The sequence below is a fragment of the Lupinus angustifolius genome, chromosome LG20, assembly GCF_001865875.1.
Source record: "Lupinus angustifolius cultivar Tanjil chromosome LG20, LupAngTanjil_v1.0, whole genome shotgun sequence".
Taxonomy (NCBI): domain Eukaryota; kingdom Viridiplantae; phylum Streptophyta; class Magnoliopsida; order Fabales; family Fabaceae; genus Lupinus; species Lupinus angustifolius.
Window position 1 is genome coordinate 20,540,795 of NC_032028.1, and position 27,108 is coordinate 20,567,902.

Here is a 27,108-nt window from a genome sequence, read left to right on the forward strand (position 1 = left end):
TTTTGTATTGAGTATACATGATATTATAATTTTGGCTATAGTTTGGGATTGAGTGTAGAGTCTTTATATGATATAAATTATTACTACAGAAATATCTTCCAAGAAAGAATATGTCTTTAATTTTTGATTTGATTATATTTTGACAATTATTCAAAAGTGTGATCTTCCATAGCTAAAAAACTTGGATCAAAGATGAACATGAGATAATATTTGAATATGGAGAATGGGGGTGCAAAAACTAAGTTATTTAGTTTTTGAGTGTTTCAAACAACATAACATGTTATCCATTTAAAAAGTAACTTAAAGTAGTCATATACAACCTCTTGAGTCATTTTTTGCATCCAATTATTGTAAAATTATTTGCAATATATATCTTACAAAATTGAATATGTCATCGGCCAATAAAATTATCTTTCAATTACCACCTTCAACTATATAATTAGAGTTCAATGAAATTAAACATGTTCAATTACCTAAATGTCATTTAGACATACTTTACATTTATATAATAGCAAGGTAAATTCAGAATATAGAAATAACGTCTGTTCAATTATCTATATCTCTTTAGACATATTTTGCCTTTATATAACAATATAAATAATTCACAAGATTGAGACTTCTTCAAGCTAAAACAGTCAGCTAGACAATTAGCTACTAAGCCATCACTTTTAAAATTAAATATACAATCTTTATAGGTTAGAAATTCTTCAAAAAAAAGTATCTTCCAATAAAAAAATCAACAATCTCTCCTTACACATCAAAGAAGAATATGAATAGAAGTAAATTAAAAAATAAAATTACCAACTCATAAAGATAGACCTTATCTTTATTTTGTGCATGAAGACTTGCTCACTAATAGATGAGTTGCTGTAACTTGTGGGATATATGTGATAACCTCCTCCTTAGTTGAGGAAAGAATAAAGATCTCTTATCATAACACTAGTAATCTTAAAGAAAACAAATATATGTCTACAAAATATCAAAGAGATTTGTGATATTTATCTTAATTAGTATTTTTATTATTAAATATAATTTAAAAAATAAAAAATTATAATCAAATTTTGATTTAATTTTTTTTTGAAGTGGGTGACATTTATGCTATAGAAGAAATGTTTTAACCTACCTATGCAAACTTTAACAACCCAAAATTGATTATGAAATTTTATTTGAAACTTCACTAAATACTTAGTTAGATAATCAACTACTAAGGGAATGTTTATGTCAAGGAATGAAACTACATTGATGGGCACCACATTCCCATTAATGTTAGTACCACTGTTATTATTTTTTGATATTTTAATAAATGTGTTTGGTTGAATGTTGAGAATTTATGGATATATGTCATAATTCTTTAAATACCCCTAAAATACTTCTATTGTATAAAAGAATGATAGAATTGTACTTAATATATATTAGGATATGTGCATAGGAGATTGTTATAGGCCCATATAAGGAAAGTGAATCAAATAGACGTTAATCCATTTTTTAGATGAAAAGAAGTAGGAAAAAGGAATAGGAAATGTTGTATCAATAAACGTGAATGATAACAAGTATCATGATGTTGTTCAGTCTATTTAGCTTACTTCAATTATTAGTATAAATGTTTAGCTGTTATAATTGTTTAAATTTTTTATAGAAATTGTTATATAAAATACTTGAGGTTTATTAGGTTGATATTTTTAAATATTATATTATTGTAAAAAAATATTATATAAAATATTCTATGGTATTATTAATTATTATTATAATTTGAACATATGTGCCATTATTATTTTATTGTTATGTATACTACATAATATAACATAGGTAATAGTAAGTAGTAATAATAGATAAAAGAAATAATGTTTCATGTGTTGTTATACATAATTACTTTTGTAAGAATCATAATCTAGGAGGTCGATGGGAATATGGAATGGTAGTTAGAGAGAAGTTTTTTTTATAGTTTTATCATACTATTACAATGAGAATAGAAATACACACTTTTGAGATGAGAATGAAAAGAGACGAGAATGAAAAGAAACTAAATCATAATTAAACTATTCCTTTTCTTAGTATTATTACCTCTTTAAAGATAAAAATATCTTCGTAAAATAATAAGTCAGTAGTATTACCTCTTTAAAGATGTGAACAAAACCCTAAAACAGCAAATCACCCAATTAGGAATAAGTTTTGACTTTTATAAGAATAATATGAAATTATAAATTATTCCTAATTGATGAGAAGAAAAATGAGAAATTCTAAACCCTCCTAATATTCTACCAAGGAAAAATATGACAATCAAGGTTAGGTTTTGTGACACTTATGCCCTTCCCTTGTAGTTAATGCTTTAGGGCATATTTTCGAGCTGAATTTTAGAGAAGGATGAGAAAATGAAGATTTTGGAATCATCTTACCAGTGCAGTTTATGACTATCAAACCTTTGCTATTCTTTTGTTCCCTTCCAAAACTCAACTCGCAAACAAATCATTATTGAGTGATTTTAAATGGCACTTTGTGCTTGTGTTCCTTCACAAATGCATTATGAGTTTTTTGACCATTGATCTAGTTATGATTCAACTAATGTATATGATGTGGTACAACTTCAAATCTTGAATTAGTTTAATCTAATGGTACAGCAAAAAAGGTTTGGTGTAATCCCACAGTTAGGACATGAAAATAGTTTGTTCCAATGACATGGACCATAATCTGAATCAAGCTAAACCACATGAATCCAAAATATATGGTTTAGTAAAAAATAAAATTACCAACTCATAAAAAGATAGACCTTATCTTTATTTTGTGCATGAAGACTTGCTCACTAATAGATGAGTTGCTGTAACTTGTGGGATATATGTGATAACCTCCTCCTTAGTTGAGGAAAGAATAAAGATCTCTTATCATAACACTAGTAATCTTAAAGAAAACAAATATATGTCTACAAAATATCAAAGAGATTTGTGATATTTATCTTAATTAGTATTTTTATTATTAAATATAATTTAAAAAATAAAAAATTATAATCAAATTTTGATTTAATTTTTTTTTGAAGTGGGTGACATTTATGCTATAGAAGAAATGTTTTAACCTTTGTGCATGAAGACTTGCTCACTAATAGATGAGTTGTTGTATCTTGTGGGAGATGTGTGATAACTTCCTTCATAGTTGAGGAAAGAATAAATATCTCTTATCATAACACTAATAATCTTAAAGAAAACAAATATATGTCTTCACAATATAAAAGAGGTTTATGATATTTATCTTAATTAGTATTTTTTATTATTAAATATAATTAAAAAATAGAAAATTATAATCAATTTTTGATTTAATTTTTTTTGTGAACTGGGTGACTAACATTTATGTCAAGGAATGAAACTACATTGATGGGCACCACATTCCCATTAATGTTAGTACCACTGTTATTATTTTTTGATATTTTAATAAATGTGTTTGGTTGAATGTTGAGAATTTATGGATATATGTCATAATTCTTTAAATACCCCTAAAATACTTCTATTGTATAAAAGAATGATAGAATTGTACTTAATATATATTAGGATATGTGCATAGGAGATTGTTATAGGCCCATATAAGGAAAGTGAATCAAATAGACGTTAATCCATTTTTTAGATGAAAAGAAGTAGGAAAAAGGAATAGGAAATGTTGTATCAATAAACGTGAATGATAACAAGTATCATGATGTTGTTCAGTCTATTTAGCTTACTTCAATTATTAGTATAAATGTTTAGCTGTTATAATTGTTTAAATTTTTTATAGAAATTGTTATATAAAATACTTGAGGTTTATTAGGTTGATATTTTTAAATATTATATTATTGTAAAAAAATATTATATAAAATATTCTATGGTATTATTAATTATTATTATAATTTGAACATATGTGCCATTATTATTTTATTGTTATGTATACTACATAATATAACATAGGTAATAGTAAGTAGTAATAATAGATAAAAGAAATAATGTTTCATGTGTTGTTATACATAATTACTTTTGTAAGAATCATAATCTAGGAGGTCGATGGGAATATGGAATGGTAGTTAGAGAGAAGTTTTTTTTATAGTTTTATCATACTATTACAATGAGAATAGAAATACACACTTTTGAGATGAGAATGAAAAGAGACGAGAATGAAAAGAAACTAAATCATAATTAAACTATTCCTTTTCTTAGTATTATTACCTCTTTAAAGATAAAAATATCTTCTTTATTCCTAATTGATGAGAAGAAAAATGAGAAATTCTAAACCCTCCTAATATTCTACCAAGGAAAAATATGACAATCAAGGTTAGGTTTTGTGACACTTATGCCCTTCCCTTGTAGTTAATGCTTTAGGGCATATTTTCGAGCTGAATTTTAGAGAAGGATGAGAAAATGAAGATTTTGGAATCATCTTACCAGTGCAGTTTATGACTATCAAACCTTTGCTATTCTTTTGTTCCCTTCCAAAACTCAACTCGCAAACAAATCATTATTGAGTGATTTTAAATGGCACTTTGTGCTTGTGTTCCTTCACAAATGCATTATGAGTTTTTTGACCATTGATCTAGTTATGATTCAACTAATGTATATGATGTGGTACAACTTCAAATCTTGAATTAGTTTAATCTAATGGTACAGCAAAAAAGGTTTGGTGTAATCCCACAGTTAGGACATGAAAATAGTTTGTTCCAATGACATGGACCATAATCTGAATCAAGCTAAACCACATGAATCCAAAATATATGGTTTAGTAAAAAATAAAATTACCAACTCATAAAAAGATAGACCTTATCTTTATTTTGTGCATGAAGACTTGCTCACTAATAGATGAGTTGTTGTATCTTGTGGGAGATGTGTGATAACTTCCTTCATAGTTGAGGAAAGAATAAATATCTCTTATCATAACACTAATAATCTTAAAGAAAACAAATATATGTCTTCACAATATAAAAGAGGTTTATGATATTTATCTTAATTAGTATTTTTTATTATTAAATATAATTAAAAAATAGAAAATTATAATCAATTTTTGATTTAATTTTTTTTGTGAACTGGGTGACTAACATACATAAACTTTAACAACCCAAAATTGATTATGAAATTTTATTTGAAACTTCATTAAATAGTTAGCTAGATAATCAACTACTAAGGGAATGTTTATGTCAAGGAACGAAACTACATTCACGGGCACCACATTCCCATGAATGTTAGAACCACTATTATTATTTTTGGATATTTTAATAAATGTGTTTGGTTAATTGTTGAGAATTTATGGATATATGTCATGATTCTTTAAATACCCCTAAAATACTTCTATTGTATAAAAGAATGACAGAATTGCACTTAAAATATATTTGGATATGTGCATAGGTGATTGTTATAGGCCCAGCCAAGGAAAGTGAATCAAATAGAGGTTAATCCATTTTTTAGATGAAAAGAACTAAGCAAAAGGAATAGGAAATGTTGTATCAATAAACGTGAATGATAATAAGTATTATGATGTTGTTCAATCCATTTAGCTTACTTCAATTATTAGTATAAATGTTTAGTTGTTATAATTGTTAAAATTTATTATAGAAATTGTTATATAAAATACTTAAGGTTTATTAGGTTGATATTTTTAAATATTATATTCTTGTAAAAAAATGTTATATAAAATATTTTATGGTATTATTAATTATTACTATAATTTGAACATATGTAGCATTATTATTTCATTGTTATATATACTACATAATATAATATACGTAATAGTAAGTAGTAATAATAGATAAAAGAAATAATGTTTCATGTGTTGTTATACATAATTATTTTTGTAAGAATCATAATCTAGTAGGTATATGGAATGGTAATTAGAGAGAAGTTTTTTTACAGTTTTATCATACTATTACAATGAGAATAGAAATACACACTTTTGAGATGAGAATGAAAAGAAACTAAATCATAATTAAACTATTCATTTTCTTAGTATTATTACCTCTTTAAAGATAAAAATATCTTCCTAAAAATAATAAGTCAGTATTATTACCTCTTTAAAGATGTGAACAAAACCCTAAAGCAGCAAATCACCCAATTCAGAATAAGTTTTGACTTTTATAAGAATAATATGAAAATATAAATTACTCCTAATTAATGAGAATGAAAATGAGAAATTCCAAACCCTCCTAATATTCTACCCAGGAAAAAAATAACAATCCAGGTTAGGTATTGTGACACTTTTTTCCTTCCCTGGTAGTTAGCATATTTGTGAGATGAATTTTAAAGAACGATGAGAAAATTAAGATTTTGGAATCATCTTACCAGTGTAGTTTATGGCTCTCAAACCTTCGCTTTCGTTTTGTTCCCTTCCAAAACTCAACTCGCAAACAAATCCTTAGTGAGTGATTTTAAATGGCACTTTGTGCTTGTGTTCCTTTACAAATGCATTTTGAGTTTTTTGACCATTGATGCAGTTATGATTCAACTAAAGTATATGATGTGATACAACTACAAATCTTGAATTAGTTTAATGTAATGGTACACCATAAAAGGTTTGGTGTAATCCCACACTTAGGACATGAAAATAGTTTGTTCCAATGATATGGACCATAATCTAAATCAAGCTAAACCACATGAAGCCAAAATATATGGTTTGGTAAAAAATAAAATTACCAACTCATAAAAAGATAGACCTTATCTTTATTTTGTGCATGAAGACTTGCTCACTAATAGATGAGTTTATTGTATCTTGTGGGAGATGTGTGATAACTTCCTCCTTGGTTGAGGAAATAATAAAGATCTCTTGTGATAACACTAGTAATCTTAAAGAAAACAAATATATATCTTCACAATATGAAAGAGGTTTGTGATATTTATCTTAATTAGTATTTTTATTATTAAATATAATTTAAAAAATAGAAAATTATAATCATTTTTTTTGAAGTGGGTGACTTTTATGCTATAGAAGAAATGTTCTAACATATATAAACTTTAACAACCCAAAAATGATTATGAAATTTTATTTGAAACTTCACTAAATAGTTAGCTAGATAATCAACTACTAAGGGAATGTTTATGTCAAGGAATGAAACTACATTCATGGGCACCACATTCCCATGAATGTCAGTACCACTATTATTATTTTTGGATATTTTAATAAATGTGTTTGGTTGAATGTTGTGAATTTATGGATATATGTCATAATTCTTTAAATACCCCTAAACTAGTTCTATTGTATAAAAGAATGATAGAATTGCACTTAAGATATTTGGATATGTGCATAAGAGATTGTTATAGGCCCTGATAAGGAAAGTCAATCAAAAATATGTTAATCCATTTTTTAGATGAAAAGAACTAGGAAAAAGGAATAGGAAATGTTGTATCAATAAACATGAATGATAACAAGTATTATGATGTTGTTCAATCTATTTAGCATACTTTTATTATTAGTATAATTGTTTAGTTGTTATAATTGTTAAAAATTACTTTTTTCCTTCCCTGGTAGTTAGCATATTTGTGAGATGAATTTTAAAGAACGATGAGAAAATTAAGATTTTGGAATCATCTTACCAGTGTAGTTTATGGCTCTCAAACCTTCGCTTTCGTTTTGTTCCCTTCCAAAACTCAACTCGCAAACAAATCCTTAGTGAGTGATTTTAAATGGCACTTTGTGCTTGTGTTCCTTTACAAATGCATTTTGAGTTTTTTGACCATTGATGCAGTTATGATTCAACTAAAGTATATGATGTGATACAACTACAAATCTTGAATTAGTTTAATGTAATGGTACACCATAAAAGGTTTGGTGTAATCCCACACTTAGGACATGAAAATAGTTTGTTCCAATGATATGGACCATAATCTAAATCAAGCTAAACCACATGAAGCCAAAATATATGGTTTGGTAAAAAATAAAATTACCAACTCATAAAAAGATAGACCTTATCTTTATTTTGTGCATGAAGACTTGCTCACTAATAGATGAGTTTATTGTATCTTGTGGGAGATGTGTGATAACTTCCTCCTTGGTTGAGGAAATAATAAAGATCTCTTGTGATAACACTAGTAATCTTAAAGAAAACAAATATATATCTTCACAATATGAAAGAGGTTTGTGATATTTATCTTAATTAGTATTTTTATTATTAAATATAATTTAAAAAATAGAAAATTATAATCATTTTTTTTGAAGTGGGTGACTTTTATGCTATAGAAGAAATGTTCTAACATATATAAACTTTAACAACCCAAAAATGATTATGAAATTTTATTTGAAACTTCACTAAATAGTTAGCTAGATAATCAACTACTAAGGGAATGTTTATGTCAAGGAATGAAACTACATTCATGGGCACCACATTCCCATGAATGTCAGTACCACTATTATTATTTTTGGATATTTTAATAAATGTGTTTGGTTGAATGTTGTGAATTTATGGATATATGTCATAATTCTTTAAATACCCCTAAACTAGTTCTATTGTATAAAAGAATGATAGAATTGCACTTAAGATATTTGGATATGTGCATAAGAGATTGTTATAGGCCCTGATAAGGAAAGTCAATCAAAAATATGTTAATCCATTTTTTAGATGAAAAGAACTAGGAAAAAGGAATAGGAAATGTTGTATCAATAAACATGAATGATAACAAGTATTATGATGTTGTTCAATCTATTTAGCATACTTTTATTATTAGTATAATTGTTTAGTTGTTATAATTGTTAAAAATTATTAAAAATTATTATAGAAATTGTTATATAAAATACTTAAGGTTTATTAGGTTGAAATTTTATATATTATATTATTGTAAAAAAATATTATATAAAATATTTTATGGTATTATTAATTATTATTATAATTTGAACATATGAGCCATTATTATTTTATTGTTATATATACTTAATGATTAGTAATTCCACTCTAGTTTAGGCAATATTTTATATTTCAATAACAATAACACCTATATTATTTTATTCAAATCCTAGCAATATTACAGTATCAATATTACTACTATTATTACTAGCGTGTTGACATGCACTATCGTGCCTGTCAACCCGCTTTCCTATTGTTTGTAATGTGTATTCTACATATTAAGTTGTATTATATATTGTAATTTGCAGTTGAATATATATTCGTTTGAGGTAATTGTTCAATCTTAAAGAAATGATGCATATACAATTGTGTTCATCAAGAATAGAGTTTTGATTTCTTCACTTAATTTTATTTTCTAGCGTGTTGATAGGTACTACTGTGTCTGTCAACCCGCTTTCATATTGTTTGTAACATGTAGTCTGGATGTTTTAAATGTCAAATATTCACATACTCTTTACTCAATGGCATACATTGTGACCAATGCAATATATTTCATGCATTCCTTTTTTTTAATTTAATGGATATACATTGTGACCAATGCAATAGATTTACTCAATAGATTTTAATTAATTAGATTAAAAATCACTTTTATATGTAGAATACACAATACAAACGATATGAAATTGGGTTGACAGACCCGGTAGTGTCTGTTAACACGCTAGAAAATAAAATTAAGTGAAGATATCAAGACTCTATTTTTTATGAACACAATTGTATATGTATCATTTCTTTAAGATTGAACAATTACCTCAAACAAATATATATTTAACTGCAAATTACAATATATAATACAACTTAATATGTAGAATACACATCACAAACAATAGGAAAGCGGGTTGACAGGCACGGTAGTGCCTGTCAACACGCTAGTAATATAATATAGGTAATAGTAACTAGTAATAATAGATAAAAGAAATAATGTTTCATGTGATATTATACATAATTATTTTTGTAAGAATCGTAATCTAGGAGGTAGATGGAAATATGGAATGGTAGTTAGAGAGAAGTTTTTTTATAGTTTTATCATACTATTACAATGAGAATAGAATTACACATTTTGAGACGAGATTAAAAAGAAACTAAATCATAATTAAAGTATTCATTTCCTTAGTATTATTACCTCTTTAAAGATAAAAATATCTTCGTAAAATAATAAGTCAGTAGTATTACCTCTTTAAAGATGTGAACAAAACCCTAAAGCAGCAAATCACCCGATTAGGAATAAGTTGTGACTTTTATAAGAATAATATGAAATTATAAATTATTCCTAATTGATGAGAAGGAAAATTAGAAATTCCTAACCTTCCTAATATTCTACCAAGGAAAAAAATAACAATCCAGGTTAGGTTTTGTGACACTTTTGTCCTTCCCTTGTAGTTACTGCTTTAGGGCATATTTGCGAGATGAATTTTAGAGAAGGATGAGAAAATTAAGATTTTGGAATCATCTTACCAGTGCAGTTTATGGCTTTCAAACCTTCGCTTTCATTTTGTTCCATTCCAAAACTCAACTCGCAAACAAATCCTTAGTGGGTGATTTTAAATGGCACTTTGTGCTTGTGTTCCTTTACAGATGCATTTTGAGTTTTTTGACCATTGATGGAGTTATGATTCAACTAAAGTATATGATGTGGTAGAACTTCAAATCTTGAATTAGTTTATTGTAATGGTACACCAAAAAAAGGTTTGGTGTATTCCCACACTTAGGACAGGAAAATAATTTGTTCCAATGACATGGACCATAATCTGAATCATGCTAAACCACATGAAGCCAAAATATATGGTTTGGTAAAAAATAAAATTACCAACTCATAAAGATGGACCTTATCTTTATTTTGTGCATGAAGACTTGCTCACTAATAGATGAGTTGTTGTATCTTCTGGGAGATGTGTGATAACCTCCTCCTTGGTTGAGGAAAGAATAAATATCTCTTTTGATAACACTAATAATCTTAAAGAAAACAAATATATGTCTTCACAATATGAAAGAGGTTTATGATATTTATCTTAATTAATATTTTTTATTATTAAATATAATTTAAAAAATAAAAAATTATAATCAAATTTTGATTTCTTTTTGGAAGTGGGTGACGTTTATGCTATAGAAGAAATGTTCTAACTTACATAAACTTTAACAACCCAAAATTGATTATGAAATTTTATTTGAAACTTCATTAAATAGTTAGGTAGATAATCAACAACTAAGGGAATGTTTATGTCAAGGAATGAAACTACATTCATGGGCACCACATTCCCATGAATGTTAGTACCACTATTATTATTTTTGGATATTTTAATAAATGTGTTTGATTGAATGTTGAGAATTTATGGATATATGTCATAATTTTTTAAATACTCCTAAAATACTTTTATTGTATAAAAGAATGATAGAATTGCACTTAAGAAATTTGCATATGTGCATAGGGGATTCTTATTGGGCGCCGATAAGGAAAGCGAATCAAATAGACGTTAATCCATTTTTAGATGAAAAGAAGTAGGAAAAGGAATAGGAAATGTTGTATCAACAAACGTGAATGATAACAAGTATTATGATGTTGTTCAATCCATTTAGCTTACTTCAATTATTACTATAAATGTTTAGTTGTTATAATTGTTAAAAATTATTATAGAAATTGTTATATAAAATACTTAAGGTTTATTAGGTTGATATTTTTAAATATTATTATTATTATAAAAATATATTATATAAAATATGTTATGGTATTATTAATTATTATTATAATTTGAACATATGTAGCATTATTATTTTATTATTATATATACTACATAATATAATGTAGGTAATAGTAAGTAGTAGTAATAGATAAAAGAATAATGTTTCATGTCTTATTATACATAATTATTTTTTAAGAATCATAATCTAGGAGGTAGATAGAAATATGGAATGGTAATTAGAGAGAATTTTTTGTACAGTTTTATCATACTGTTACAATGAGAATAGAAATACACACTTTTGAGATGAGAATGAAAAGAGACGAGAATGAAAAGAAACGAAATCATAATTAAACTATTCCTTTTCTTAGTATTATTACCTCTTTAAAGATAAAAATATCTTCCTAAAAATAATAAGTCAATAGTATTACCTCTTTAAAGATGTGATCAAAATCCTAAAGCAGCAAATCTCCCTATTAGGAATAAGTTTTGACTTTTATAAGAATAATATGAAATTGTAAATTATTCCTAATTGATGAGAAGGAAAATGAGAAAGTCCAAACCCTCCTAATATTCTACCGAGGAAAAAAATAACAATCCATGTTAGGTTTTGTGACATTTTTGTCCTTCCCTTGTAGTTACTGCTTTAGGGCATTGTTGAAAGCGTTTTTCGGTGTTTTGTTGGGAGTTTTCTCCTCTCAACAAATTGTCGTGACAACAGTGTCAATTTGTTGAAAGATTAATACTCTCATTTTCGTTATATTCCTTTTGTAAGTAAAAGGAACTTGGTTTTATTCTTTGTTCGCTATCTCGGCTTTGTTGAAATAAATTTCGACGCCGGTATAATGGTTTCAAGAATATTCCAGTTACAACTTACTTTCTTAATAATCATGTTAATAAGTCATTCATTCTTTGCCCCATGTCGACTTTGTTAGAATAAATTCTAACTCCGGTATAATGGTATCGAAGCAATTACCTATTACATAATTATTAAGTACCTTTCAGTACCATCTCGATTTTGTTGAATAAATTCCAACATCGGTTTAATGGTATTCTAATATATAAAAGTGATGAATAGTTAGTTGTTAGATACAAATAAATAAATAAAGAACAAAAGAATAATAAATTTAGTGACCTTTTATTTATTTACTCCCTTTCGGGTTCATTTTATTAACAAACCAAACTTCTTCCTTAAGGAAGGTTGGTATTAAAGAATAAATAAATTGTGGAATGTAAATAACAATAAATAAAAGTTAGTAAGTTAGTTTCATCACTTTTGTATATTAAAAGGTGTTTTCAACAAATAAATTTATTGATAACACTTTACTATTTTACAATTTACACCTCTTTCAAGATTCAATTTTAGTATAGTATGGGGTTATATCGAACCACAAGGAATTGCCTAATAAAATAAACCATGTAAACATGTCAAATCACAAATAATGATTTAAACATATTTTGATGGTTTTTTGGTTTGATTTGCACATAAATAAATCAACAAGAAAAATAAATTAAGTATTCACAAATTCTTGAGGAGACCAAATCTTTTTGAATAAGAAAATATATTTCTCATCTTCTTTTTGAGTTTGAACTACTTAGACAAGTTCTTATGTTTTACTTTGGTTAATCCCAAACACCAAAGTCTGAAATCCTCCTTTTAGTCTATATCCTAAAATGGTAGAATCTTAAACACTTATATTCATCACTTAAACAATACTACGACCATAAAAGAGATTAGGTTGTCACACCCTAACCATTGGTGACTATAATATTGAATGAGGGATGAATGTAAGATCTTAAGAAAATCATGCTTAACTTGGCAAATAAACTAAGTAGTACAACTACTCCAAAGTTTATTTGTTAAGTGTTTGAGACAAATAGTTTTGACTTGAAATCATTTTTTAGGTGATCAATCTAAAAATCGCATTAAGTTCTTCTCAAACAATAAGAAAGAATTCCTGAATGAGAGAATTCTGGCCTTCAAGTATTTTTGAGAAAAATTTATCAAGAAATGATGTGTTGCAATCTGTTTTGCTCGAAGGAAATGGCCTCTATTTATAGGCTCCACTCCAGACCGCTAAGCTGTTGAGCTGGAGCGCTCAGCAGCTGACCAAACCCTTCAGCATGGGTTTGGTCCCTTGACCAAGTAGCTTAGTCACCTTTGTGCGTGACTCATCAAAGCTAGTTGTGGGCTATGAGACCAGCTATTGTGAGCAACTTCTGAAAAGCCTTTGGTGGGCTACTTGAGGTGAGGTCATAGATGACTTCATGGTTTGCTTGGTGGTTAAGTCAAGTCTGGTAAGCACCGCCCAGCGCACCTGCTTCACCGCTGAGCTGCTTGTTCAGCAGCTTCTGACCGTGTTGACTGGGACGTGACTTGGTGTTTACTGATCTGGCCAGGAGTCTGGTTCTCCGCTGAGCAGCTTGGTTGGACCGCTGAGTAGCTTGTTCAGTAGCTTGGTCTTGTGCCAAGCTCGTGTCTGACCGTGTCAAGCATATTTCTGACCGTGTCAGGCCTAGTCGGGTGCTAGGCTGAGCGGCTAAGCAGGTCCGCTCAGCTGCCTAGTTGAACAGTTTGGTCCAAGTCAAGCAGGTGGCTAGGTCAGCTCAGCGGGCTTGTTCCACGCTTAGCTGCCTGGTTGAGCACCTTGATTTTCTTAACTTTTGTTGCTTTTTTACCATGAATCTTTTCTTTTCTTCATTTTATTTCCTACAAAATACATAAAAAGGCAATACAAACACAAATATACCAAATTGTGATATTTTATACAAAAAACATTGATTTAAGTTGGTTTTTCTCAATTATGCTTAAGATAAGTGTCATAAAAGTGTATGATTTTTAGGTATGTTTGGTACTTCTCAAACTTCCCCCAACTTAGAACATTGTTTGTCCTCCAACAAAAGGTGAAATTTATCCGAAAAATCAATTTAGCTAAAAAGTGATGATGATGATCAACATGCTTTCATAATGTATAAGCATGTCAAAAATAGATTTCAATAAGATTTTTCATGAATTGTGAATTTTGACACATAATGCTTCAAACAAGAATTTAGATGCTTTTTGAAGTGGGTGACGTTTATGCTATAGAAGAAATGTTCTAACTTACCTATGCAAACTTTAACAACCCAAAATTGATTATGAAATTTTATTTGAAACTTCACTAAATACTTATTTAGATAATCAACTACTAAGGGAATGTTTATGTCAAGGAATGAAACTACATTGATGGGCACCACATTCCCATGAATGTTAGTACGACTCTTATTATTTTTGGATATTTTAATAAATGTATTTGGTTGAATGTTGAGAATTTATGGATATATGTCATAATTCTTTAAATACCCCTAAAATACTTGTATTGTATAAAAGAATGATAGAATTGCACTTAAGATATTTGCATATGTGCATATGGGGTTGTTATTGGCCCCGAAGAGGAAAGTGAATCAAATAGACGTTAATCCGTTTTTTAGATGAAAAGAAGTAGGAAAAAGGAATAGAAAATGTTGTATCAATAAACGTGAATGATAACAAGTATTATGATGTTGTTCAATCCATTTAGCTTACTTCAATTATTAGCATAAATGTTTAATTGTTATAATTGTTAAAAATTATTATAGAAATTGTTATATAAAATACTTAAGGTTTATTAGGTTGATATTTTTAAATATTATATTATTGTAAAAATATTTTATTTTCTAAAATATTTTATGGTATTATTAATTATTATTATAATTTGAACATAGGTATCATTATTATTTTATTGTTATATATACTACATGATATAATATAGGTAATAGTAAGTAGTAATAATAGATAAAAGAAATAATGTTTCGTGTCTTATTATACAAAATTATTTTTGTAAGAATCATAATGTAGGAGGTAAATGGAAATATAGAATGGTAGCTAGAGAGAAGTTTTTGTACAGTTTTATCATACTATTACAATGAGAATAGAAATACACACTTTTAAGATGGGAATGAAAAGAAACTAAATCATAATTAAACTATTCATTTTCTTAGTATTATTACCTCTTTAAAGATAAAAATATCTTCCTAAAAATAATAAGTAAGTAGTATTACCTCTTTAAAGATGTGAACAAAACCCTAAAGCAGCAAATCACCAAATTAGGAATAAGTTCTGACTTTTATAAGAATAAATGAAAGTATAAATTATTCCTAATTGATGAGAAGGAAAATGAGAAATTCCAAACCCTCCTAATATTCTACCAACGAAAAAAATAACAATCCAGGTTAGGTTTTGTGACACTTTTGTCATTCCCTTCTAACTAGTGCTTTATGGCATATTTGCGAGATGAATTTTAGGGAAGGATGTGAAAATTAAGATTTTGGAATCATCTTACCAGTGCAGTTTATGGCTCTCAAACCTTCGCTTTCTTTTTGTTCCCTTCCAGAACTCAACTCGCAAACAAATCCCTAGTGGGTGATTTTAAATGGCACTTACTGCTTGTGTTCCTTTACATATGCATTTTGAGTTTTTTGACCATTGATGCAGATTCAACTAAAGTATATGACGTGGTACAACTTCAAATCTTGAATTAGTTTAATGTAATGGTACACCAAAAAAGGTTTGGTGTAATCCCACACTTAGGACAGGAAAATAGTTTGTTCCATCGACATGCACCATAATCTCAATCAAGCTAAACCACATGAAGCCAAAATATATGGTTTGGTAAAAAATAAAATTACCAACTCATAAAGATGGACCTTATCTTTATTTTGTGCATGAAGACTTGCTCACTAATAGATGCGTTGTTGTATCTTCTGGGAGATGTGTGATTACCTCCTCCTTGGTTGAGGAAAGAATAAAGATCTCTTTTGATAATAATCTTAAAGAAAACAAATATATGTCTTCACAATATGAAAGAGGCTTATGATATTTATCTTAATTACTATTTTTTATTATTAAATATAATTTAAAAAATAAAAAATTATAATCAAATTTTGATTTTATTTTATTATTATTTTTGAAGTGGGTGACATTTATGCTATAGAAGAAATGTTCTAACCTACCTACATAAACTTTAACAACCCAAAATTGATTATGAAATTTTATTTGAAACTTTACTAAATAGTTAGCTAGATAATCAACTACTAAGGGAATGTTTATGTCAAGGAATGAAACTACATTGATGGGCACCACATTCTCATGAATGTTAGTACCACTATTATTATTTTTGGATATTTTAATAAATGTGTTTGGTTGAATGTTGAGAATTTATGGATATATGTAATAATTCTTTAAATACCCCTAAAATACTTCTATTGTATAAAAGAATGATAGAATTGCACTTAAGATATTTGCATATGTGCATAGGGGATTGTTATTGGCCCCGAAGAGGAAAGTGAATCAAATAGACGTTAATCAATTTCTTAGATGAAAAGAAGTAGGAAAAAGGAATAGGAAATGTTGTATTAATAAACGTGAATGATAACAAGTATTATGAGGTTGTTCAATCCATTTAGCTTACTTCAATTATTAGTACAAATGTTTAGTTGTTATAATTGTTAAAAATTATTTTAGAAGTTGTTATATAAAATACTTAAGGTTTATTAGGTTGATATTTTTAAATATTATATTATTGTAAAAATATATTTTATGATATTATTAATTATTATTATAACATTATTATTTTATTGTTATATATACTACATAATATAATATAGGTAATAGTAAGTAGTAATAATAGATAAAAGAAATAATGTTTCATGTCTTATTATATATAATTATTTTTGTAAGAATCATAATCTAGGAGGTAGATGGAAATATGGAATGGTAGCTAGAGAGAAGTTTTTGTACAGTTTTATCATACTATTGCAATGAGAATAGAAATACACACTTTTGAGATGAGAATGAAAAGAAACTAAATCATAATTAAACTATTCATTTTCTTAGTATTATTACTTCTTTAAAGATGGAAATATCTTTCTAAAAATAATAAGTCAGTAGTATTACCTCTTTAAAGATGTGAACAAAACCCTAAAGCAGCAAATCACCCAATTAGGAATAAGTTGTGACTTTTATAAGAATAAATGAAAGTATAAATTATTCATAATTGATGAGAAGGAAAATGAGAAATTTCAAACCCTCCTAATATTTGCGAGATGAATTATAGGGAAGGATGAGAAAATTAAGATTTTGGACTCATCTTACCAGTATAGTTTATAGCTCTCAAACCTTCGCTTTCTTTTTGTTCCCTTCCAGAACTCAACTCGCAAACAAATCCCTAATGTGTGATTTTAAATGGCACTTACTGCTTTTGTTCCTTTACACATGCATTTTGAGTTTTTTGACCATTGATGCGTTATGATTCAACTAAAGTATATGATGTGGTACAACTTCAAATCTTGAATTAGTTCAATGTAATGGTACACCAAAAAAAGTTTGGTGTAATCCTACACTTAGACAGGAAAATAGTTTGTTCCAATGACATGGACCATAATCTAAATCAAGCTAAACTACATGAACCCAGAATATATGGTTTGGTTTTTGGTAGTTGCAAAAACAGCTCCAGTAATGTTTAAGTAATGTTTAAGTAATGTTTAAGTGGTTTTTTATGCTTTGAATTGATTCTATTTCATGAGCAGTGTGCTTGTTTAAATGTTCTTTTCTAAAAAAGAGTCTGATAAACTAATGCTTGGATGAGCATTAGAAAAGAAAAATAAAATACTAAGAACAGAAAAAGAAATCAATTTGTAAACACCCAACTTCGTCTTTGAAAAAATGGTCAATGTCCCCTGAAGTGTATGACAACACATCAGCTATCCCAGGATATGTATCAGTTCATATATATTTAATATTATTGGTCAAAAAATATAAAATTGATATATATATCAGGGAAAAGATTCACTTAAGTTAAAAAAACTCACTTCACATCTTAATTATCTATTCTATAAAAATCCAAAGGTTCATATGATTTGTATTACTTAGTTTGAAACATTAGATTTTCATATAATGGATGACTACGATGTAGAATAAGTTTTTTAACTTACTCCTAGAGTAAGTGAATCCCCCTCCATGTATTAAGTTCATATTTTACTTTTCTAACCAATGAGAGACAAAAAGTACATGGAGTAGTACTTGGACTAGTTTACTCCAAAAAATATGAATTGGCTGACAAGTTCACCCTTTTACCCATTGATGTTCATGATTTCAAAAGACTAATTTGATGATGTTTTCACAACTTCAAAAACTAAATTATGCACACACCCACTTTCAGGGAAAAAACAGCTGGAAAAGATTGGGGTCTGAAAGGGGTAGATGTATGCAGTCTTACCTCACAAGTGAGTTGTGAGAGGTTGTTTCCAAGATTTGAACCAATGATCTCATGGTTACTAACCAACAACCTTATCGTTGCACTAACCTCACGATAAAGATGCATATGGTAGAAGTCCAATTGGCTAATGGATCTGATAAGAACATAACTGTATTGAATAAATTAAGACCATAGTACTTGATTGTGCTGCTATGTTAGCCTTGGGCAATTCAAGCAGCCTTACATTTTTATATACATTTCTTGTGGTGAATGAAAGATAAAGATATAAATGATAAACAAAGCAGAACATGTAAGCTATTTGAAAATAACCAAAAACAAATCATCTCAATGATTGCATTTAGATCAAACTGTTGATTTTACAGGCCATACAGTTGCATATAACTTTCAATAATTTAACATACAGCTGAGTTATGAACCTATATAAGGAGGAAAGAAAACATGAAACTCACTCAATATATTCACTTAGAACTGGTATCATTACATGAGCAGTGGAATTACATTACCTGCCATGTGGATACTAGCAGATAAATTATTCTGGATAGAGTTATGTAAGAGCTTACCAAACTAACCCTTTTCTTCTCCTAAACCTATCAACATGGTCCGTGCTCATTCGCGATTTCTCAGGTTTTTTCGGTTTTTTAGATTTCTCAAGATGGCTATCTAAACTGTTTCTAGAAGCTTCCGGAATATCTGTTACCAACTCAGATGCATTTGAAGTTGCACCTTCAGATTCTTTGCTAGTTTTGCCTTGATCTTCAGTTTCTACTGTATCCTTTTTAGGACCATTTTCAGTTGCTTTAGATTTTCCAACTGTTTGTACAAATTTTTTCAAGTGTTTAATGAATTCTGGGTAAAGCTCAAGATTACAATGTCCACCACCACTTACCCATAAAGGTTCATACTTTACCTTGCTAAGCTCCCAAAGTTGCTTACCATGAGATACATCCACAACTTCATCTGCTGTACCCTGACCATAGAAAAAAATATTATCATTACTAAAGGACATTCAAGTAATTGAATATATATAATTTCTATATTCCGAATATGCCTATAACAGTTTATCTATACCAATGGGGACATTAGGTTACATTCATATGGAATTTGTATCCGATGTTAATGTTACACACATGCTTTTCATCGTAAAGATTGTACACTCAATCCCAAATAATGAGAATCCCATATGGAATTTGTATCCATGTTAATGTTACACACATGCTTTTAATCGTAAAGATTGTACACTCAATCCCAAATAATGAGAATGCGGGTTGACGGACACATACATGTCTGTCAACACTCTGGTTGAAATAATTAAGATTTTTCATTAGCAGCCTAGTACGCTTTACAGTTACACTATCAATGGATTAAATCAATCAGTAACGAATTAGCTGACTTAATTAAGCATGTTCTTGCAATAACAAATCCCTCTTGGACAAAATGAAAACATGGACTTGGGTGTTTCACTTAAAACAAAACTAACCGGGTTAACACCAAGGCATCGGAAGGGCACATGGCCATCGAAGAACATGTTACATTAGAGAGAGATAGAGAGGGTGTTACTTACATGTATAACCAAAACAGGACATTTGAGCATGCCAATTTTATCAATATTCTGGATAGAAAAACAAACCATATAAGTTCCCACAATTGAATGCAACAGATTGGAACACAATCAGTAAGAAAAGATTACCTTGTAAATATCAAACCAGTATGTCCGTTTTACGGGGTATAGTACTCTCAGTCCAGACAAAATTGGACTATGCAAGACAACACCTCTCAATTCCGGTATCCGTGAAGCAAGATCAAGTGTAGGACCACTACCAACAGATTGACCATACAATATTAATTGCTCATCTTTCACTCCATATTGTTCTTTTAGGCATTTATATGCAGCGTCTATATCTGCGTATGTATTACATTCAGTTGGCTGTTTCAACAGGCAAAAAGAATGACTGTTAACTTTAGAAACAACAATGTTACTCCAAAATAACAATCAACAAAATGTAATAGTATAAAAAGAGCGGCTCAATCTCAATCCAGGAGAAGTTGTTTCCAGGATTTGAACGCATGACCTCTAGGTCACAAAACAAGCAACGTTACCGAGTTACCGTTGAGCCAGTGCTCACCCTCTTCAATAACACATAATAGTGTTGTATAAATAGGTATTAGTGATTTGTATGTTAATACATCTCATATCAACCCAATCTACAATTATCACTAATGGCTTTTCCTCTTTTTCTACCTAAAACCTGTAGCTTCAATCCACTGAATATTATTTATATGCAGACATATAACAGATCAATATTTGATTTACAAAATGGACAAGCAATTAAAAACTGAGACCCACCTTCACCCAGAAAACAAAAAGGAATGACACTTTATGTAATATACATGACATTTAGTCACATTTTTATCTACCACCATTTGTAAGACAGATAATAATATATTCTCAGTAGTAACATTTTCTTGAGAATTAGAAATACTCATAAGTCATAATTGATAACCTGCCAGAGCAGCATACCGAAATTTCTGCGGCACCTCCATTTCTAGACTACACTCATCAGAAGTCAGAACCTCCACAGAGTTTTAGTACTATACAGTAAAAGAACCTAATGAATGTCATTCTTATGCGACAAACCAAATGCTATGTGCCGATAAAATTTATTTTTGACTAAATTAACAATAGGGAAGGAAGAACTTGCTTCACGAATTAATCATAAATGAGCATTATAAGTAAACATGTAAGAAGAAATCCAAGCCAATGTCGACTCGATAGAAATATAGAATATTGAAAATCTTGTGTAAAGAAATAGTATCTTAATTCCATTAATAGGGACTTAGTGTGGCTAAAAAGTTAGGCAACCAACCTTTCCGGTCGACTGTCCATAACCAGAATAATCATAACTGCAAAAAATAACAGTTGAAAAAAAGTTGTTAAAATAATTCAACAAGAATAAATAAAGTAGCACCACTAAAGAAGCTTTTCAGAAGCATGTGAATATTTCATACATCATACAAATAGAAAGAAACATACAAACATATTATGAAATAGCAAACTGATGAAGAACAAAATCATAACAAAGAACATTACAACTTACAAGCTCTACGTTGCTTATTCCAGTTCATAAGATACAAACAAACACAAAATCCAAATTAATATTATTGATTAAAAAGAATGTAAGACCACTAATATCATTGAATACAGTAGTAGTAAAGGATGATGCTAGTAAAAGTAACCATTTAAACAACAATAACTACTTATCAATATACAATAAAATTTTAAAACAGAGATTTTTATGAGCTTACTGCTATTTGTTAACCAATATAAGTTATTTAGAAGCTTCAGATTTAATACGGTTATGTCCATGCCGTGCCTTAAAACAAAAGCAATTGTTGGTAACAATCATTGGAATAATTTGTTACAATATAAGTTTGCAACATATGTAAGTTTCACAACCTATACCTTCAATTGCAGAACACATGGGAAAGTGGTTGCACATCAACGTTTTATAATATTTTGGGTTATTTATTTTGTTTTATAAAATTAAAGTATCTTATATATGTGTGCGTGTCTCTACTATTTGTGAATAGTTTATATTGACGTTTGTGTACCATAGATTTTTTAAAATTTTAATGCCCCGTACTATGCAACATAGAAGCCAGGTTTATCAACCATGGAAGCAATATATTTTCTACGACGATTGATAGAGGTATCAAATGTAGCAAAGGGATCTACACATGGTTTTTATGGATACGAAAAGAGCTTATTAGAAGGTGCCAAATATATGTATCACGGAGTTAAAACTTGTGTGTGAACACATGGTGGGATCATAGAAGATTTCCCCATATATAGGACCACTTTAAAATGGTCATGGACTCTAACCTACTTTGGTAACAATATACAATCCTTACAATGAAAATATAGGAAAAGAAAGTTAGGCATTTTAAACATTTATCATAGAAACATATTAAAACGAATAATTTCTTGTAGTTCAACACCCAATGTATTATTTAGTGCTCTTAACACCAAAAGCACTGCCCGGAAAAAACTAACAAGAAGAAAAGCATATAAATATGCAGCATATATTCCACCTCCTATTCATATAAATGAAGTCAGTTAAGTGATACTTTGTGCACATTATCAAAATAATATGAGCAAGGAAATATAGTAAACAAGTGGCACACTATTTACATAAATAGCGAAGAGAAAACTGCGATAGTAAGTTCTAATTTCCTAGTTACTACGCGGTCTACGCCACACGGGGAGAGGGAAGCTTTGTGCAATAAAACAGATCAAAGTTCATAACTCATGGAAACCAAAAATGATCTACCAAAAGGTACACTTCATAAGAAGCCTAATTTTCATAACAGAAATGAAGACATCATCAAAAGTTCAAAACAACTTCAGCTGTCTTCAGAATAGCGATGTTTAGAAGACATAAGACCAGGTAGCTACACTTTCATTTCAACATTAGCCACTGCTTTAAAAATGATACCAGGAAGATAAACATGGCGCAAGTGTTATTACTATTGTTTTGTAATGCCATAATTCATCTAAACAAGAAGCAATCAAATTTGCTACTAATATATTTGAATCCCTTAGTGCCATCATTTAGATTTGTAACTAATCAATCTATCATTTTACCTAAAGATGTCGAAACCTTCTATTTCTCCCATCACAAAACCATCACGTGGAGGCCAAGCATATACAACAGAACATTATATGGTGCCGTTCGATTCATGTGGTCGATCTCACCTACTGGGGCTAAGGATTGATTGTTGTTTATACGAACCATCACAAAAGCTATCAATCTAAGCTCAACTACAGAACACCCAAAAAAACTCCTCTAGGTTCCCATTTCTACAATAAAATCCATCTTTAATAAATTTATTGAAGCCAAATGTTAAGTTCACTGATTAAAAAAATCAAGAGATGGACACTGTTTATTCGAAACTAACTAGTACAAAATCCTTAGTTTCCGAATTCCAATAAAAAATTCAATCATTGATTCCTTAACTAATAACATGTAAGACCCATAATTAAAAAGGGAAAGTAAATCAATTAATGAAAAAATAAAGCACATTCTCAATCCGTGAACAAAAATAACCAATTAATACAACAACCACCACCATTAACTTCAAAAATCCAAAAATATTAAAGCTAATTAAATGCTACCACAATCAATATAAGAAAAATCTACAAAAATGTGAAATTAATACCAACATAATAAATTTTTCAAAAAAGGAAAGAAAAAGGAAAGTAATGATACCCCATAACATTAATTCTCAGCCTGTTGCTCAATTCAACAAAAAGCTCAAACATTTGAGCCAAATCAGCAGCATTTCCATGCGAGTAGAGCATAGTAGATGTAGGTCTATGATACTTCACATACACACCCACTATTTCATTACCTCTCCGAGTTCGAAGCTTCACTACCTCCACGTTCTCCTTCTTCGGAACCTCTGGGATGTTATACACTTTCCCACCTTCTACGGTGGTGGTTGTTGCTTCTGATTCGTCGGCGACCACCGTGTATGACGGCGGCTGCGGTGGGAAAAAAGCGAACTTAGCTGCGATTGAGGAGGTTACTCCGCCCATGGCTGCTCCAATACATAAAGGGTGGTGGGTCAGAGTTCAGATGTGGCGGCGCGTGAGGGTGAGGTGACTATGTTTGAAATTAAAAATGGTTTTTTTTTTTGGGTTTTAGAGAGAGAAAGAAGAAAGAGAGTGATGGAAATTGAATGTTGGATATGTGTGAAGTGATGTTACCTTTTTCTAACCTTTACATGATATTGGGACAATCTAACGTGCACAACAACCATTATCATAACTTATGTTACCAATCACCAATGTATTGGTATGCATTTCTTTATCGAAAAACTTGCATGAAGACTCATACAAGATATCATATTTGAAGATAAGTGTATTTTATATTATTTGATATTATCATTTATGACTAAATTTTAATTGGAATTAAATTTTAATGTGTTGACAAGATTTTATTGGTTGTCTTCATATACATATGGATATAATTAATGCTTAAATATATTTTTGGTCTTTTATTTACTTATTGATGATTATTTATTTATTTATTTACTTTTTAGAAAAATTTTAAATTTAGAATGTTACATGTCATAATGTTAAGAGTTTGTGAGTATGTTGGATTTTGAAAGGGGATGAGTGATTAGAATATGAGAAAATGATATATCTTCTTACTAATCCTCCTACCCATAGAAAGATAACATATGATTATAATAGTTGGTGCAAATTTCAAGGAGTCACGAAATGACATTGTCAACGTGAGGTCTAAAACATGACATGGACATTTTTTAGTCATGATGGTGCAACACCGAAATAAATATAAAAAAGATAAAAACAAAAACTATATTAATAAATAAATGACAAAAGATGTAATTAAGACAGTTACTAATTAATGTAAAAGAATGATTGTTATTAATTATAATTATTAATAGAAGATGAATTAGTTAAGTGAAGGATGATTATTATTAATCATTAATAAAATCTTAAAGTTAACTTTTATAAACTTTGACTCATTGTTGACCGTAATTTTATACATGTCTTCTCTAGAGCATCTTTAATGGAATTTTTATAGGGTTGGTAGATTGTATGCAATTATTTCGGCAATGATTACATAAGAGGAGATCCCAAATAGTTAATGAAGTGTATATAATAATGGTTTACTATGCAATTATTGCATAAAATTTTCATGGTAATCACTTGATTAAAGATAGTAATATTGATATATCATGATTTTAAATATTTATACATAATTAATAAGTCATTTATCATTCATTTATCTTACATATATTTAAATATTAATGATAATCAAATATGAATCGTAGATGACGAAATGACAGTATAAAAACTTTAAAAGTGTTAATGCCTATATACTTTTTTGTTCATCAAATTACTTAATATTTTTGATATAACCAATTGTATATCTTCATAATAAGTGTCTGAACTAAACATTTAGTATTTGAACCAGTTCAATACATAATAATCTAGTATAATCTTATATAACTAGATTAGTTAATATGACAGTAACAAAACCGATTTTATATAATTGATCTGGGAGATATTGGTTAACAAAACCGAATTTATATGATTGGATTTGATGTTTTTTAGCCTTGCTAATGATTAAAAAACTAAAAAAAAAATATGGGTTTTTCTATGGTATATTATGGGCATATATTTATAATTCATAACTATCAAGTTTTCATGTGAAAGTTAAATATACAATGTTCATGTTCGGTGCTTCTTTTTAAAGCAAGAAAGTGATGGTTTTTTTTGTACCTTGGTTTGATAATGTGGATAAAGATTTCAACTTATCCAAGGGTTATATTTTCTTAATATATACACTATATCTTATTTCTAACAAACGTATTCAAATTAAATATATTACCACCCACATATTAAACGTATAACTTTACCATGAAAACTTACTTTTTGGGTTCTATATAAGTGGACTGATGCATGCATATTTGTCTTTCCCTAAACTCCAATAGTAAGAGCCTTATATATTACATTTTTTACATTGGTTTTTTTTTTAATGTACCAAAATATTAAAGAGGATTAAATATGGATTAGAAGTGTAAAGTTGAAATGGTGGGGACACAATATTTTTTTGTGTATGATTGTTGTTATTGTGCAAGTTGCAAAAAGGAATCGAGATTGGGATATTTTGCTAAAAAATTAAGGGGGAAATATCAGATATAAATTATTAGAATCTTTTAAGTTGTCCTAAAACTTTTTAAGCTTTTCCAAATTTATAACTTCAATTGCAAAAGCTATAATCTTAGTTCATTAAATAGCTCTACAACTTTATTAAGTCAGTAAATAAACTACATGCATAGTAAAATACACACTTAATCAACTAAGTATTGAAGTATTTTTCCAAAAAAAAGTTATTTGCTTACCTCACTATTGTCCTTGCCCAAAATATTTTCACATTGCAAGACTTCTAACTTGGAATGTGAGTTGCCCATATTTAATAAAATATTAAAAAATGAGTGAGGATACACTTACTCTATGTATAAGTTTTTTAAACTTACTTCTCATCTTAACCATCAACTTTATAGATATCAAATGATTTAGATCCACTCATTAATTTAAACTATTAAATTTCCCTAGAATTAATGACTAGAATGAGGATTAAGTTTAAAAAATTTATTCTCTTATGTTATCTTAAAAAATTGCCTAGAATTAGCATTTGAAAGAATGTAAACAACAGGAAGGGGGAAGTTATTTTAATTTTTTTCATTTTAAGTTGGAAAGTTATAGGAGCCTAATATT

The 27,108-nt window shown here is 28.7% G+C and overlaps 1 protein-coding gene across 1 annotated transcript; it reads right to left on the bottom strand.

The window, feature by feature from the left end:
* LOC109336655 (protein ABHD17B-like) lies at positions 19,103–24,393 on the bottom strand. The gene is made up of 5 exons (XM_019573387.1): positions 24,065–24,393; positions 21,662–21,698; positions 20,485–20,721; positions 20,359–20,406; positions 19,103–19,764 (listed from the first exon to the last, which is right to left on the bottom strand). Exons 1-5 carry the CDS (start codon positions 24,391–24,393, stop codon positions 19,354–19,356), a joined length of 1,062 nt encoding a protein of 353 aa, XP_019428932.1. The 3' UTR covers positions 19,103–19,353.

Excerpts from the sequence above, each read along its gene's own strand:
- LOC109336655 (XM_019573387.1), bottom strand. The coding sequence starts at position 24,393 with ATGGGCGGAGTAACCTCCTCAATCGCAGCTAAGTTCGCTTTTTTCCCA. Across the intron at positions 21,699-24,064 it reads CTGAGAATTAATGTTATGGG|TTATGATTATTCTGGTTATG; the intron begins GTATCATTACTT and ends TATTTTTTGCAG. Across the intron at positions 20,407-20,484 it reads ACTGGTTTGATATTTACAAG|AATATTGATAAAATTGGCAT; the intron begins GTAATCTTTTCT and ends TTTTCTATCCAG.